The 17,566-nt window shown below is 38.5% G+C and overlaps 2 protein-coding genes across 5 annotated transcripts; one reads left to right on the top strand and one right to left on the bottom strand.

Annotated features, from left to right (window-relative positions):
- Positions 1 to 454: 454 nt before the first annotated feature.
- LOC130545677 (CD209 antigen-like protein E) lies at positions 455 to 5,506 on the bottom strand. Of its 4 annotated transcripts, XM_057320324.1 has the most exons (7): positions 5,289 to 5,506; positions 4,943 to 5,209; positions 4,336 to 4,497; positions 4,066 to 4,211; positions 3,877 to 3,977; positions 2,815 to 2,940; positions 455 to 2,699 (listed from the first exon to the last, which is right to left on the bottom strand). In XM_057320324.1, the coding sequence occupies exons 1-7, from the start codon at positions 5,416 to 5,418 to the stop codon at positions 2,636 to 2,638; spliced, it is 996 nt and encodes a 331-aa protein (XP_057176307.1). In that variant the 5' UTR covers positions 5,419 to 5,506; the 3' UTR covers positions 455 to 2,635. The 4 variants fall into 4 exon arrangements, with proteins under 4 accessions (XP_057176307.1, XP_057176308.1, XP_057176309.1 ...); XM_057320325.1 differs by lacking the exon at positions 455 to 2,699 and having other exon boundaries at positions 2,824 to 3,803; XM_057320326.1 differs by lacking the exons at positions 455 to 2,699; positions 2,815 to 2,940 and adding an exon at positions 3,675 to 3,741.
- Positions 5,507 to 14,951: 9,445 nt separating this feature from the next.
- On the top strand, positions 14,952 to 17,486 carry sub1a (SUB1 regulator of transcription a). Its single transcript, XM_057321038.1, has 5 exons — positions 14,952 to 15,069; positions 15,868 to 15,937; positions 16,101 to 16,229; positions 16,321 to 16,429; positions 17,172 to 17,486. The coding sequence occupies exons 2-5, from the start codon at positions 15,869 to 15,871 to the stop codon at positions 17,249 to 17,251; spliced, it is 387 nt and encodes a 128-aa protein (XP_057177021.1). The 5' UTR covers positions 14,952 to 15,069; position 15,868; the 3' UTR covers positions 17,252 to 17,486.
- The last annotated feature ends 80 nt before the right edge of the window (positions 17,487 to 17,566 follow it).

The following is a 17,566-nucleotide window of genomic DNA, read 5'->3' as shown; positions in this document are numbered from 1 at the left end:
AAAACATAACATAAAATCCAGGCCTGGTTCTCTCTCGTCCTTCACTGCGGTCGCTCCTCCTTTTATGCTTCTGGAGCTCCTCTGTGAGAGATGCGAGACCGCCGTTCCCTCACGGCCCTCGTCCTGCTCTGCTTGTCACAGTCTGGATTCCCCAATGTAATCTGTGCAATTGACTGCACTCATTTTTCTATAAGTGCTCCACATGAGAACGAGTTTATTTATGTGAATCGAAAACATGTGCATTCCATAAGGCCTTCTAATGTGTGAATGTGTGCATGTGCAAACAGCAGTCTTTGTTAGTTCACTCATCTGTTTCCAATACCTGACACCGGACCGATTGGCCTCTTATTCGGGGCGGTTTCGCTTCTGATCGGTTGTAAGGAATGCGTCAGGTGCACGTCACGGCAAGTTGGGCAACTCACAGGTATCGCACACCAGAGTTCAAAGTCCATATAAATTATATATATACTTTATATAATGCTTGCTTACTTTACTGATCAATTACTGTTATGGTTGGTGTAAGCCCTTGTTGACAAATGAATGTCAAAAGAATAAACTGCAGTAAAGCCCATTTATACTGTTGGAGATACTGAAATAGAATGTTTTGGCAACATAATTGTGATTATTGTGTAATTTTAATGCAACTGAAAACCATTGAAAGGTCACGTGTAATTTTAAGTTAGGCTTACATTTATTGAATTAACAAACATAAAATTGTTGACTTTACAAATTTTGTTCCCCCAATTAAGTGGAAATATGTTGTTGTGAGGGGAAAGAAAATGAGATGGGGTGTGAGCGCGGGGGTTGGGGGTCCATGAGGATGGTTTGAGATATGATGGGGTCCAGTACTCAAAAAAGGTTGAGAACCACTGACCTAGGGTATGTATAATTTTGTGGGGTGTTCAAAGGGTGCTCGAGAACTTACCCCTTTGCCCAAAGTGCCCTTTTCATAAATGGATGGAGGGGATCCCCGAGAGGGCATTCGAGGCCGGTTGGAATGCGAGCGCAAGTGTGAATGGGCAGAACGCAATCCCGAATGTTGAAACGTGGTCATAAAGTCTTAAACACCTGCCCCTTCAAAGGTCTCTGCACAGCACTGGATACTATCAGGATAAAACTCACTTGGATTGAATAGTGGAGTAACAAGGCTTTATTGGCAAAAGACACACAAAAGTGCACTAAGAAAGTTCAACAGGGAGACAGTGAAGAGAGTCCGACCATCCAGCTGACTACAAGGCCAACCGGAGAAGCCGGCAGCAGAGATGAGGTCGGGAGACAGCAGACAGCCGAGAGCAGAGCGAGCAGCAACCACCTTTATGGTGGAACAGGCAGTCCGTGGCCAGCAGCAGAGATGAGGTCGACTACCGGTGGTGCTGTGGTGGAAGCAGTCCTCGGGGGTTATGGGTGACACGAACAAAACAAGACAGTAATCCACAAGGAAGTGTAATCCATCAGAGGTACATCCACACGACACGACAAGAGAACACAATATAATCCGGGACACGTCAAGACAAGGGGTTGTAAATAACTACAACTCAGAATACGGCATTACTGGAGGCAACGATCGTACAAGGGAAGTGACAGAGAATAAATAGGGTAGAATTAATGACCACCAGGTGAGAACACAGAGGTTAACGAGGTCTGATGAGTGGCGACATGTGAATCACATATACACGCAGACAGTGAGCGTGTGCGGTTGCCAAGACAACCCCAGCCTGCTCAGCATACATACGTGCACACATACAAACGAACAGTGCTAGCCTCGGGTCCCGACAGGATACAGCACTTCCAATAATGCTCTGAGGAGAGGCATCATGGAAGGCTGAAAACTGGATCCTGGAAGTCACCTGGTTGCCTAAGATACTGGATGCAAAGATGTCTGGGCATTCATTGAGAATTGCAAGTCATGTGGTGTGGAGAATGCGGAATATGGGTTCCTGTTGGGGTCATCAACCCCAACAAGAAACCAATACCCGAGATCACTGTTCATCATCATCAGCTCCCACCATTTGCTCTCAGACAGTCAAGTCAGAAAAGAGGGAATACTAGGTGGAGTGGCGTGCCAGGAAAGCAGAGTACATCAGGATCCCGGAGGAAAGGTGCCATCTACCAGGGACACCCAGGCTGGTATTGAATTCCACCTCTCTTTTGTATTTCCACAGATTCCTCTTGCATGTTGTTTACACGTATCTGGCAAGTTTATATGTTGACTCTATGACTATGTTGCCTTTTTTAAAAACCTGGTTTGATAAATCTTCTAGAATTCGCGCTTGTATGCAGGTCAGTATGTTCATGATGTGTTTCCCACAACATCTAGCAAGCTTTTAGTCAAATGGCAAAGACCAAAGTTCTCAAAAGATTATGACCAACTACACGTGAGATCTCATCCCCATGTCAAATCCGTTCTAGATCTTGTAAAGGACTGGTCCCCATGAAATAAATGTCAGCTCATTCATAAAAGTAGAAGAGCACTCCCTGTGTTTCTAGTGCTCTTTAGCATTGCTGTCATGCCATGAACCCTGCCCCACATCAAACAGAATAGAAGCAAACTGTGGTTCCAAATCCACGAACCAAACTGTGACATTGATGTATTGTCACAATCCTAGAAACAGTCTCCAATTCTCCAAATGGTGTTCTATTGATTCCCATCTGCATCTTTTGTGTTTTGGGCAGATTGACGATGCCACACAAAAACTGAACTGAACAGGAGATTTAATGGAGTGAACAGGGGAACAAAAGACAAGTAACAATCCACAGGTGAGTATATCCACAAGTTACATCCACAAGTAATCATCCACAGGTAAGCATACATACCAACAGGTAACATCCGCAGGTACTGTAGCATACATCCACAGGTTAGCATACATCCACAGGAAAGCATACATCCACAGGTAACATCCACAGGTAAGCATACATCCCAACAGGTAACATCCGCAGGTACTGTAGCATACATCCACAGGTTAGCATACATCCATCCAAAGGTAAGCATACATCCACAGGTAACATCCACAGGAAAGCATACATCCACAGGTAATAAAGGGTCAGAACTAGAAACAAGCTACGTAACAAAAGACTACTCAAGAACTTGACCAGTCGCTGTGTATGTAGTCTGTGATATTAAATGTCCGGTGAGAGAGAGCGGGAATAGCCGGGCGAAGGCGCTGATGCGGGTGGCGTGGCTGGCATCGGTGCAGAGCTCGTTACATTGAGAAAGTGAGTCGCACCAGTGAGCCTTGAAGGACTATTTGCTGTGGTGGACATGACAATTGAAGCAAGGGTAAAACACGTCAACCCTTTCTTACGATTTTGACAGACAGCTCTAAAAGATTTTTTCACATTCTTCCGGACATTCTACAGGTCAGCACAAACCTTTACATGCTTTTATAACCTTAACAATTATATAACCTTAATTTAACCTTTACATAATAGGGAACATTTGCAGTTAATCTGTGTCAAAAAGTCTTATTTCAAATTCAGCCACAATGTTCAATTTAAAACATACATACATATATTGTATTTACATTAAAATATTCAATAGATTGTACACTATAATGTAGTGAATACTTACATAACAAGAAACAATCAACACAAATGACTAAACAGAGATACTGGTACAGTATTAAAAAAATGTTATATCATTGTCTGTATATGCAATACGTACTGTATCACACTATGAGCGATTTGAAACTCTGTTCTCACAGATCCATCCATAGTTATAATTACATGAATCATCAGCGAATCCTGATGTAGATGTTAAAGCACAGTAATTATTGTAACGTCTCGGGTATCCATTCATCCATAAACTGAAACAATGAAGCAAAAACAAAAAAAGTAATTTAATGTTTCTTAATAATCAGTTATTTAATGATCTCTCACCTTGTTGACGATGTGGTTTCATCAATCCAATTCCACACTTCTTTCTTTTTCCTCAGACCAATCCAAAAGTAGTAACCAGCTGTAGATTTCTGCAAAAACTCCTGTCATGATGGAGCAGTGATATACTGTACACAAATCAAACACGTATACACATACAAACGGACCAGATCCTTTCATTTTCTAACTCACTTGTTCCTCTTTGCTGTTTATAATCACCAGATCTGCTCCTCTCTGTTTACAGTCTTGTCTGCTGTTACTCCAGCTCTTCTTCTCAGATGAAAAGTAATAAAAACTGAAGTTGTAATAAACCCATTTAAAGTTATCAGAGCGCTGATCTGTTAAAAAAGTTGTAAAGTTTTAACAGAAAAACACACAATGGTAAAAATCAATATTACAGTGAGATGTTTTGCTTAAATGTTTCAAAATAAACTAAACATTAATTAGTAAATGCAAGATTACCTTGTTCAGTGAGCCATCTGTTCAGTTTTTTTCTTTCGTTCATTAACTGATCTCTTTCTTCAGACACACTCTTAGATTTCATCTTACATCGATCTTTCTCCAGTAGTTTTGTAAGTAACAGTTCTTTTTCTTTGGTTAAGTTAGAGATGTGATGCTTTGTCACTGTGTAGAAATATACACAAAACTCTATTACAACCAGACACACTGTGATCATGAGTGATGTTTCCAAAAACAGCAATAATATGCCTGTTTTAGATTTGCACTGAATGTCATCTGCATTTTAGACGACAAAATCTGTAAATCCAAAAAAAAAAAATTAACACACAGCTTCTATTGTTTTGGAGGAGTGGGCTGAATTTTCTCCTAGCAGTTTGAAAGACAAAAATAAACCACAGGAAGCAAAAATGATGCATAACTACAGGAAGCAAGAGATATGGGCGTGATCAAGTGACTCACACAGGACACTGGGTATTACGTTTAAAAAAGATGAAATATGTATTTCATTGTTGTTTTCATACATTAAAAACTGTACATTTATGTATATATTTTCACAAAATTATTTTTTTAGACTTAAGAACTAAGAAACATAAACATAACGTATGATTACCTGTTAAATCTTCCTGGAGTTCATCATTCTTGTTTTTGATTTCCTCTCTTTCTTCAGTCAAGTTTCTCTTCTGATTTAGTATCTCAGTGTATTCTGTAAGTATTTTCGCTCTTTCTTTGGTCAAGTTATAGTTGTGTGTTAGTAAGCGGTTTCTGTCAGTGGTGAAATACACACAGAGCACTACTACAGCAGTCAACAGAAGAACACACAACAACCACAAACACACTTGAACTGCTCTGTGTCTTCTGTTCTTCACTGAAACACTTCCTGAAAATGACCAACATCACATTACATTTGTCTTTTCTTTCTCGCTTCAATAAATCAAGTGATAAATGAATGTCAGTACCTGTATGATGACACGCTTGCAGTCTCTCTGTGTTTATGACTTCATGATTTCTTACAGAATCTGAACTCTCATAGATGTCCACCATCATCTCTATTCTCTCTCCTCTGTCTGTGTCCTGCGTCTGAGCCATGATTACATCAGAAATAATCTCTGATGTTATAGTCAAACTTTGTGTGTTATCAGGTACAGATTTGCTTACGTAAGGCTGCGCTAATGAATTTTGCTCTCGGAAACCTCAGTGGTAATGTGTGATGTTCACCACGTGACATTCAAACTGCTAGTACGGAAACTTTTTAGATGTACAATCTTGCTGGTGTCACAATGTACCGGTACTGACAATGATCATAATAACTATTTAAATAATTTAGCACCAGTATCTGTTTAACACTTCAACAGAGTCAGAGAGTCAGTGTAGCTTTTTTGTGATTTCTGCGCTTTACAGTTTGTATACAGTGAAACGAAAAAAGTATCTGGAGTGCTATGTAAGACAAAAGCACATAATACAGAACCGTGACAGTTTTGTTCCACCAACCTTAGGGTTAAAGAAAAGAACTGAAACAACACAACAACAGGAAACACAGTCTGTTGTCAGTGGTCCATTTGTAAAAAGAAAATAATGAAGGGGTGGTCTGGTGAAATCTTTCTTTGGTGAAGAGTTTAAAATGTACTTCGTAGCTCAACACTTTAGGATATGCACACTGACTTGTTCCGTTAAGTACAGTAAATACACATTTATAACAAATGTGTTTACCACGTCACCTATTCTTACTGAATCACTTACTAAATGAATATATACTCGTTATTCTTTCTAATACATTTAAGGGGTAATGTCCTGAAACTATATTCAAACATTAACATCTTACCTTTTTCAAACAATGTCAAAAGATCCTACACAGTTCTCTTTTTGGAAAAACGTAAAACTGATCAAAACAGCTTGTGGCAGTTCTGATGGGCGATCACCATTATTTATACCTTGTTTATATTCATTACATTTAGTGAAATTTAATTTTTTTTTTTTCATAAACGTTTTATAAAATTTGTAATTAATCTCAGCACCAGGCAGGTTCAGGAACTTTCCGGGTAGTACCACGTTCATCCACTGGGTGGCCGCATAGACTTCAATAATGATGTTGCACCGGACTCTTTCTAATTCTTTGCCATGATACATCAACTTTAACTGAACTGACTGATGTACTAGGGAAAATAATAAATGAAATTCGTACTGCTATTTAAGCTTTGTAATTGTACCTATATAAATCAATTCCAAGTAGCTAATAAAGTTTCGCAAGTTTACATGGCCATCCAACTCTTGTGAAAATATGACGAGTAACAAGGAGAAGCACAAGAAATATAGACAGACATGTGGATATCTGATCTGAAATGTGTCACAAATTCTCATCAGCTTTACTGTCTTGTGTTTATCTTATGAGTGGCGATTTGCTCTTGCTCTGCAGCAGCAACTGTATAAGCAGATCTAATCTATTACCATCAAACGTACAGTATTGGTTCTCTTCTAGTAATATTTTGGGAAACAAAATTGTTAGCTGGGGATGGTGGCTTCATTTAACACATTGTGTTGTGGTTTTGCTGGTTAAGAGGTTGAAAAGCCTGCTATGCATAAACCAGCATAAAAGCATCCCATTATTTAAAACACAATGTACAGAGATGTTAGGGGGACCTTCTGTGTTTGCTGGGACTACACTATTGCATGCAGTAAACATAATACAGAATATGCAGTGTAGACTTGTGCAATAAACAAACAAATAAGCAATAAACAAATACAGTTTTTTGACAATTTTGCATTGTTTCAAAGTATATTTACAGACAATACATTCAGTAAATAAATGAGAAGTGGAAAGACAAGAGAGGGGAAAAGAAACAATAGAAAACAGGAAATTACATCGAAGTTTAGACCTTGTACATAAACTTTTTAGAACATACCACGCAAGCAAATGCAAATTGTATCTAATAGTTGCTTATCATATGCTGAGAAATGTTACAATTCTCTCACAGATCCATCCGTACTTATCATTACATGAATCATCAGACAATCCTGATGTAGATGTTAAACCACAATAATCACTGTAAGGTCCCAGGTGTCCTTTCATCCAGGACCTGAAACACCAATGAAGAGTTTATCGACTTTGAAACCTTCTGACTAATGAACAGTCACATTTAATGATCTCTCACCTTGTTGTAAATGTGGTTTTATCAGCCCATTTCCACACACCTTTCTCTTTCCTCAGACCAATCCAAAAGAGAGAACCAGCTGTAGCTTTCTGCAAAAACTCCTGTCATGATGGAACAGTAAAATATTACACAGATCAGACAAAAACACATACTGTATACCCATTAATATCAATGTATGTACACAAAAAAAGAAACACACTAAATGCCTTTATTTCTCACTCACTTGTTGTTCTTTGCTGTTTATAATCACCAGATCTGCTCCTCTGTGGTGACAGTCTCGTCTGCTGTCACTCCAGCTCTTCTTCTCAGATGAAATGTAATAAAATTTGAAGTTGTAATAAACCCATTTAAAGTTATCAGAGCTCCGATCTGTTAAAACAACAGTTCAGATACTTTGTCAGTGTGGACTAATGCACAACAGGGAAATACAATATAACACACACAGCAGTGAAATGGTTAAATGTGTCCAAAATAAACAGAATATTAATTTGCTTATAAGTTCATTGTTTATTAGTCGAAGACTAAACATGTATAATTTCCTAATATTATCAATAATATGATTAGCAAATATATCATTACCTTGTTCAGTGAGCCATCTGTTCAGTTCTTTTCTTTCATTCATTAACTGATCTCTTTCTTCAGACACACTCTTAGATTTCAATATACATCGATCTTTCTCCTCTAGTAGGTTGTGATGCTTTGCCTCTGTGTGGAAATATACACAAAACTGTTTTACAACCAGACACACTGTATGATCATGAGTGCATGTTTTCAAAAACAATATAAATATTGCTCATATTTAGAGCAAGTGAAACCTAAAAGATTATTGTCAAATGTGTATGCTGGTTTAGTGTCCATTTTATATTAGCACTGAATCAACTGATGTCTGAATGCAAAAGTGTTTTTATGACTCTTATTGTTTTGGAGGAGTGAGCTGAATTTCCACCTCAGCCGTTTGAAAGACTCCAAAAATAACTTCAGGAAGCGACAGGTTGCTGTAAACACTGTTAATGGGTGTGATCACTGGTTGACTTTAAGAGATCAATCACTTTTTTACACAGGAAACTGGATATTATACACTATTCTTTAAAAAAATAGATGAGGGGTTTTTATTGGTGTTATTTTATGGTTTTATTTAAGAAGGGCCACTTTTAATCAATCATGAATTTTGGTTGTGCTTCCATGTAAAAATATAAAAAATGTGCAGAAAATGTGCGAACATTTCTTTCATAGCATTAACTTCACAACTATATATTTATGTATATTTTTATAGTATGAAAACCTAAAAAAAGTAACACATAAACCTGTTAAGGTACCTTGGAGTTCATCAGTCTTGTTTTTCATTTCCTCTCTTTCTTCAGTCAAGTTTCTCTTCTGATTCAGTATCTCAGTGTATTGTTTAAGAAATTTCACTCTTTCTTTGGTCAAGTTATAGTTGTGTGTTAGTAAGCGGTTTCTGTCAGTGGTGAAATACACACAGAGCACTACTACAGCAGTCAATAGAAAAACACACAACAACCACAAACACACTTGAACTGCTCTGTGTCTTCTGTTCTTCACTGAAACACTTCCTGAAAATAACCAACATCACATTATATCTGTCTTTTCTTTCTCACTTCAATAAATCAAGTGATAAATGAATGTCAGTACCTGTGTGTTGAAGCGCTTGCTGTCTCTCATGATTTCTTACAGAATCTGAACTTTCATAGATGGCCACAGTCATCTCTATTCTCTCTCCTCTGCCATTGTCCAGAGATTCGGTTGTGATCATATTGTCATAAATAATCTCAGACATCTCTGATCTCTTACAGTCAAACATTATGTAGGAGTTCTGGAGTCGGAAACTTCAGTGTGACACTCATCACGTGACTTTCGAAGGCAAGTACAGGAACTTTTTAGATGTATCTGTATTACGGCCTTTACAATGTACTATTGACAATAATCGTGAAATGAATAGCCATGCTTATTTTTTGTGTTAATATTACACATATGCCAATATTGTAAATAATTCAGTTTAAAGCATATGGTTTATTTTAGTAAATGACCAGTGGTGGAAAGAGTACTGGAAATTTGTACTTAAGTACTGTTACATTGCTGAAATTATACTCAATTACAAGTAAAAGTACTGGTGTTAAAAAAGAAATTGAGTAAAAGTAAAAATTACTCTTCTCAAAAACTACTCAGAGTAGTTACTTGTTACTTTTTAGGCGGTGTTATTTAATGAATTAAGAATAATTATTAATAATCAAATTTGGAGATTTATATAGAAAATAGCTACTTTTAACAGAACACATCTTTACCTTACTGATAAAGCATATAACTGGATACAACTCAATACAAAATAACCATTCAATGTGTTGTTCTGTATGTCTGTCTGTCTGTCTGTCTGTCTGTCTGTCTATCATGAGCTCAGTTTTCCAGTTAAAACCATTTATGCACTTCCAACACTGTTGAATCATGTGTACTAGGCCCCACAATGCAGAAATTAATAAATAAGAGCCCCAAATACTGCATGCAAAAAATGCAAAACATTTGTAACCTAAATTGCATTGGATTAGCTTTAACAGTCATATCTGTAGATGAGCTGGCTGATCAATTACTCAACCTCAAGCCATCCAAGATGTATGTGACATTATTTCTTAGGTAGAACAATAAAGTGTTTTACCTGGAGTTGTGGTCCATGGTTTTTCGTGGTTCATGTCTTTAAACGTTCAAAATACAGATAGAGGCAACATAAAAGTAATCCCTGCTGTTTCTTTCGATGTATTAATGACATCTTATTTAAGCGAATCGATCGTTATTTAAAACATTATAACTGGTAACGTTAATGCACAGTTTGCGAAACCGCTTTGCATGCGTTCCAATCGCATATGTTCCCTACTCACTTATAAGGGCAGAGCACTTGATGCAAGAATTCTGCTGACCTAAGGGACTACCAGTCACTACTCTCCTCTTTCTCTGCTAGTATTACCACAGCTAAAACGTCTTTCTATACCACCAAGGTGAGCAATGCACCTAACACTCGGCAGCTTTTCAAGACATTTAACTCTCTTCTTTGCCCCCCTCCTCCCCCGCCCACTTCATCTTTGACTGTGGAGGACTTCGCTGTATTTTTCACTGAGAAAACATCATCCATCAGCAAACAATTCTCAGCACCTCAGACCTCGATACACACTACCATCACTTCAAGCATTGAACTCTCCTCTTTCGCCCCACTGACTGACACTGAAGTCACCAGACTTCTCTCCAGCCACCCCACCACCTGTCCCCTTGACCCAATCCCCTCCCATCTCTTTCAGGCCATATCCAGCACACTCACACCAGCACTCACACACATCATCAACACCTCCCTGCTCACCGGCACTTTTCCATCCACATTCAAACAGGCCCAGGTCACGCACCTACTTAAGAAACCCACATTGGACCCCTCTACTACCGACAGTTACAGACCTGTCTCTCTCCTCCCATTTATTGCAAAAACACTTGAAAGGGCAGTTTTCAACCAGGTGTCTTCCTACCTATCCCAGAATAAACTACTGGATGACAAGCAGTCTGGCTTCAAAATAAATCACTCCACTGAGACGGCACTGCTATCGGTCACAGGAGCACTGCGGCTAGCCAAGGTGGAATCTAAATCCTCGGTCCTGATTCTGCTAGACCTATCTGCAGCGTTTGACACTGTCAATCACCAGATACTGCTAGCAACCTCTCCACTGGTTCAAATCCAACCTCTCCGGCAGATCCTTCAGGGTGTCATGGAGGGGCTCGCTGTCCACTGCTCACCACATGATCACTGGGGTCCCTCAGGGATCGGTGCTTGGACCGCTGCTTTTTTCCATCTACACGACATCCTTAGGACCCATCATACGGTCACACGGCTTCTCGTATCACTGTTATGCTGACGTCACCTACAAGATCTACATCTCGTTTCACCCAGACGATACCACTGTAGCAGCTTGCATTACAGCCTGCCTAGAAGACGTCTCAGCTTGGATGAAAGAGCATCACCACCAGCGGAACCCTGCCAAGACAGAACTACTCGTGTTTCCGGAACACCCCACGGTGCAACACGATCTCACCATCCAACTTGGCAATACCACAATCACTCCTTCCAAAACAGCCAGGAACCTCGGAGTCATATTTGATGAACAGCTGTCCTTCAATGATCACGTTGCAAAGACAACGCGGTCATGCCGATATGCCTTATTCAAAATTAGAAAGGTTAGACCCTATCTCACTGAGCATGCGGCACAACTCCTTGTCCAGGCCCTGGTAATCTCAAGGTTGGACTACGGCAAAGCTCTCCTTGCTGGTCTTCCTGCAAAGGCTATCAAACCACTCCAGCTGGTTCAGAACGCAGCAGCACGCCTCGTCTTCCAACAGCCCAAAAGGGCTCATGTGACCCCCCTTTTCATCTCTCTCCACTGGCTACCGGTTGAAGCCCGTATCAGATTCAAGTCACTAATGCTTGCCTACAGGACTATCACTGGATCTGCACCGGCATACTTTCACACCCTCCTACACTCCTACATCCCATCAAGAACCCTGCGTTCAGCAAACCAGCGGCATCTTGTATTGCCTTCTCATAAGGGCAGTAAATCGCTTTCCCGCTCATTCTGCTTCACATCTCCTTCCTGGTAGAACATTCTTCCTAACTCAGTCCGGTCAACCACATCTCTCACAACATTCAAAAAACTACTTAAAATCCATCTCTTCTGTGAATACTTGACAGACAAATGGAAAAAAACTAACCCTCTCTCTTTCTCTCAACAGGTAGTGGTCTAGTGGTCTTTTGTTGAAACTAGTAACTTTGTATTAGCACCTATTGTATTATTGCTCCTGTATGACATATTGCTTATTTCTCCCTGAACTCTCGGTAAATCGCTTTGGATAAAAGCGTCTGCTAAATGACTAAATGTATACATAGATCACACACATTCTAGCAAACGTGTGAACATTTCCTGAACAGCTATTTCTAACCAACTTCATTTGTAGGCTTGACATCAAAAGATGTGGTCACACACCATAATACTGTTGTGTAACAATATGAGCTTTACTGTCCTTGTAGCTATAACTAAGTTTGGGGATAGTTTGATAAAAGGACATTTATCTTATTCATTTATGAGCAAAAATGTTAACAAAATCTTGGAACTAATTGAAAAGTATTTTTGTGAACGCCAAATCCATCACTGTAGTAGCTGAAACACCAATGAAATAAAATGGCAATGTGGTATACGATCCTTTCGCCAGTATACCTTCATTATATGTTTTATTTCTTTCTCATCATGCCCTTGTTTTTGTTCTCCATTGCAGCATATTTCTCTAAAACTCCACATAAGAAGAGTGGATATAGTGACATGAATGGCCACAATACTATTGACAGTGATTCCATCCCTGTACACAGCAAAATCACCAGTGTTAAAAAAGGTCAAATTAACACAGTGTATATATAATCCACACTCTCAAAGTGTGGATTATATATACACTGTGAGAGTTAATTTGACCCTCAGGTGGCGAACCGAGGTGCCAGCAATAGGACGTGACAGTGGGCCATACACACAAGGCTTTAGGTAATCACAGTGTGCTCATATACAAGCATCTTTCATTACAAATTAAAATTTTACTCATATTTTCCTACTAAAAATATAAAACTACAACGTTTATTGGTAAAGAAACATATTTAACATTATTCAACATATTGCATAACCATAACCATAAACAAAACTAACAAACATATCAGTATTTTATGCATCATATGGTGAGTGATTTTAAAATGATCTTCTCACAGATCCATCCATACATGTCATCACATGAAAAATCACTCCATCCTTGTGAAGATGTTCGAGCACAATAATGATTGTAAAATCTGGGGTATCCATTAATCCAGAAACTAAAACACAAATGAAGCACAAGAGTTTATGAGCTTTAAAATCTTCTAATGATCAGTTACATTTCCTGATCTCTCACCTTGTTGTCAATGTGGTTTCATCAATCCATTTCCACAAGCCTTCCTCTTTCCTCAGACCAATCCAAAATGTATAATATCCATATACAGCTGTAGCGTTCTGCATAAATTCCTACATCATAAAACAGTAATATCTTACACATAGGCCCTATATATTATACGCATTTGTGAAATCACACTTGTTTAGAAGCTTATGAAGCATCAGGTGTAGCCTATATATACAATACATTTATTTCATCCTCACTCACTTGTTCCTCTTTGCTGTTTATAATCACCAGATCTGCTTCTCTCTGTTTACAGTCTTCTCTACTGTCACTCCAGCTCTTCAACTCAGATGAAATGTAATAAATGCTGAAGTTGTAGAAAATCCATTTATCAGAGTTATTACAGTTCAGATCTGTTAAAATAACATTTTAATAAACAGGGTTTTTAACAGTGTATGTGCTTTGTAAGATTTATAAATTGTGACACAATACTTTAATACAAGTTAGTTTAATGTTAGTTAAAAATGTATTTGCTGTACTTATCTAAATCTACAGTATCATCTTGAAAATTTTACTGTAATATTTGCTTTGATACTATGATTTTTTATTTTATGAAGCTGGATGTTCATTAATATGAAGTGAAAAACTTTAACGTTGAAAAAGAGAGTAAACACAAGATTACCTTGTTCAGTAAGCCATCTGTTTAGTTCTTTGATATCATTTTGCAATTTCACTCTTTCTTTGGTCAAGTTATAGTTGTGTGTTAGTAAGTGGTTTCTGTCAGTGGTGAAATACACACAGAGCACTACTACAGCAGTCAACAGAAGAACACACAACAACCACAAACACACTTGAACTGCTCTGTGTCTTCTGTTCTTCACTGAAACACTTCCTGAAAATGACCAACATCACATTATATCTGTCTTTTCTTTCTCGCTTCAATAAATCAAGTGACAAATGAATGTCAGTACCTGTGTGGTGAAGCGGATGCTGTCTCTCTGTGTTTATCATGATTTCATGATTTCTTACAGAATCGAAACTTTCATAGATGTCCACCATCATCTCTATTCTCTCTCCTCTGTCCATAGTCTCAGTTCTGATCACATCGTCATAAAAAACTGGTAACTGGTTGCAGTGGTAAGTGTCAGACGCTCACCATCATGTGATTGATCAAAGATACAGGAACATATTTATAAACATCCATTTTAAGCTTTCTTTAAACCCATCTGAATTTGCCAAATGAAAGAGTGAATAAAAACGTTGTCAGAGTAACATTATAACTACAGCATATGCCATTTTACATAACCGTGAACATTTGGTATAATGCACAATAGCATTAACAAATTTATTGACATTAACTGACATTAACAAATATGAATAAATGCAAAAAAAAACGATGTTGCTCATTGTTAGCTAATGCATTTACTAATGTTATGAAGTTCAACCTTAAGTTACCCAGTTTAGGGTCTCATGCGCGTTCTATGAGCAAAACTACATTTCCCACAATTCCGTTCAAGTGCCGCTTCCTGGCCGGGACACGTACTACGCGCGCGATTAGATTCAGTGCAGGTTTTGCAGAAACACTCATCGGATGGACTGATAATTAACCACAATTTACACTCTATTTACCTTACAACATCACGTAAGTCTTTGATACGTGCAGCAGAGTAACATTAGTGCACGACTGTAATATCAGCAAACATGTTACAATAATATTTTCAGGCATTGAAACGAAACTGTTAGCGCTACCTTGCTGCGCGTTTTATGTTCGGGCCTTGTTGACTCGTGCAGCAGCATCATAACCAGTTTAGATTGACGTCCTTAATACTTTTCTATTACTCGCATTAAATGGCTGCAAAAAAATGCTAAGGTATAACACGGCTACTTTGGAAGATAACTATTTAGGCAAAGCAAAACGATATTGTGTGATGTATGTTAAAGAGATACTTCACCTAAAAATGAAAATTCTGTCATCATTTACTCACACTCGAGTTGTTCCAAATCTGTATGAATTTCTTTGTTATGATGAACACGGAGAAAGATATTTGGAAGAATTTTGACTACCAGGAAAAAATACAATGGTAGTCAAAAGTGCCCCAGAACTGTTTGCTCTCCTACATTCTTCAAAATATCTTCTTTTGTGTTCAACAGAACAAACAAAAAGATAACTTAATTTTCCCTACTATGGGAGTCAATGGGGGGCAAGATCTGTTTGGTTATAAGCATTCTTTCAAATATCTTTCTCTATGTTCATCAGAACAAATACATTTATACAGATTTGGAACAACTCGAAGGTGAATAAATTGAATGGTGAAGTATCCCTTTAAGAGCATCATTACAAATCAGAGTCGGGCATTATCACATCATGCAGTGTATACTCTTTATAGTTGTTTTCTATTTATATTTGATTTTTTATGATTTGCTTTGTTGTGCTTTTCAGAATGCCCAAGTCAAAGGAAATGTTGTCCTCTACGTCAAACAGTGATTCTGATAGTGATGTTGACACCAAGGTATGCAAATAAACTCTGCATCACATTTGGTACTTGGTAATAAAAGCACATAGCATCCGATCGTATTTTTTCTGCAAATTTGGAGCTTAGAATAGCCTTTTTACAAGTTGAGGTTGAAAAGGATCCTATTTGCAACCTCTAAACTTAGAAACCTGTGTTTCAGGCCAAAAGAAAGAAGCAGACAACTCCTGAGAAGCCATCAAAGAAACTGAAGGGTGGAGAAACCTCAAAGGTGTCAGCAGCCTCCAAAAGCAGCAGTAGCAGCAGCAATAAAAGTGATAATATGTTTCAGGTAAATAGTTAAATAGATGTATAATGACAATAATCTGTTTACCTAATAATTTGACAGAATTAACACGCAACATAAATCTGTCTTGGTTAAGATAGGAAAGATGAGGTATGTGAGCGTCCGAGACTTCAAAGGAAAAGTGCTGATTGATATCAGGGAATACTGGATGGACCAAGAGGGTGAAATGAAGCCTGGGAGAAAAGGTAAACTGTTTATTCCTTTAAAAACTGCTCAGTAAAATAGTTGATTTGGCATTTTTCAAATTGTTGACAAAAATCACATTTCAAGATCAATGCACTTGCATCATAGTAAAACTATCGGTTACTATGGCACAAAATTGGAACGCATGACGTTCATACTCCGGTCTTGTGGACCTCCTCGGAGTCCACAATGGGTGACGTCAGGAAGTGCTGACCTTTAGGTCACAAGTCCACAAGGGTACATGGGAGCGTTTTTGGAACAGACTTGAGGTTGTCGTGCCGGAATGAGTAAGTAGTGCTTTCTAATCGCTCTCGCTGTACTTTGATGTCATCCGCTGATCGGTCTGCGTAGCGCCATGTGAAGTCGACCACACTGTTGTCCCGTTGTTGTTATTTGGAACTATGGCTTCACCAAAGACCGCATCGAGGTCACAAAGGCGGCGCTCGTGAGCAGATTTCTGAGCGCTAAAAAGACAAATGGGACACCCTGTGGACTCAGACTTGGGGAGCTCGCGCAATTGAAGTCCACGAGACCGGAAGTCCACAGGACGTGCGCCATTTGGGACAGGGCCTCAGATGTTTAACAGACTACTGCTGAAAAACCGTTCTTATAACTATTACACAGTGTGCATAACATCTGAAAGATCCACTAATAATTAATGCAGAATTGGGAAGGCGTATTCAGTTATGTAGGTCATGTCATGCTTGCTGTTGATTGGTCTGGTTTTTTTTGTTTTCCTCACAGGCATTTCACTGAACCCAGAGCAGTGGAACCAGCTAAAAGAGCAGATGAGTGACATCGATGATGCTGTGAGAAGAATATAAGACCTGTTTGCATTGCACAAGCAATCTTCTGTTCTAAACATTCTCATTCTGCACCTCGCCTGTGCTCTGCAAAGCAAATGTGTAAACCGGAACATTTTGTGTGTATATTTTAGATTAGGGTTTATTGAAATAATTGGTAACTGTATTCTTTTAATATTTCATGGTTAGGGTTGGCTTAGAGGAGATGGGAAGTGAATTTGTGCTTTTAATTTTCAATAAAGGTCATAGAAATAGATCACAAAGGTGTGGTTTATTTGGAATTAAGCAAAGAACTTTCTCACAAAGGACTATTTAATGCAACAGCTGTATGTATCG

This window comes from Triplophysa rosa, linkage group LG22 (assembly GCF_024868665.1).
Source record: "Triplophysa rosa linkage group LG22, Trosa_1v2, whole genome shotgun sequence".
Classification (NCBI taxonomy): Eukaryota; Metazoa; Chordata; class Actinopteri; order Cypriniformes; family Nemacheilidae; genus Triplophysa; species Triplophysa rosa.
The sequence above is the reverse complement of the archived record's forward strand: the minus strand, read 5'-3'. Positions and strand labels throughout refer to the sequence as shown.

Coding starts and splice junctions, on each gene's coding strand:
- LOC130545677 (XM_057320324.1), bottom strand. CDS start 5,418: ATGGCTCAGACGCAGGACACAGACAGAGGAGAGAGAATAGAGATGATG. Junction 5,210..5,288: donor GCAAGCGTGTCATCATACAG/GTACTGACATTC, acceptor GGTCATTTTCAG/GAAGTGTTTCAGTGAAGAAC. Junction 2,941..3,876: donor GAAACCACATCGTCAACAAG/GTGAGAGATCAT, acceptor TGTATGCTACAG/TACCTGCGGATGTTACCTGT.
- sub1a (XM_057321038.1), top strand. CDS start 15,869: ATGCCCAAGTCAAAGGAAATGTTGTCCTCTACGTCAAACAGTGATTCT. Junction 15,938..16,100: donor ATAGTGATGTTGACACCAAG/GTATGCAAATAA, acceptor CCTGTGTTTCAG/GCCAAAAGAAAGAAGCAGAC. Junction 16,230..16,320: donor AAAGTGATAATATGTTTCAG/GTAAATAGTTAA, acceptor GTCTTGGTTAAG/ATAGGAAAGATGAGGTATGT.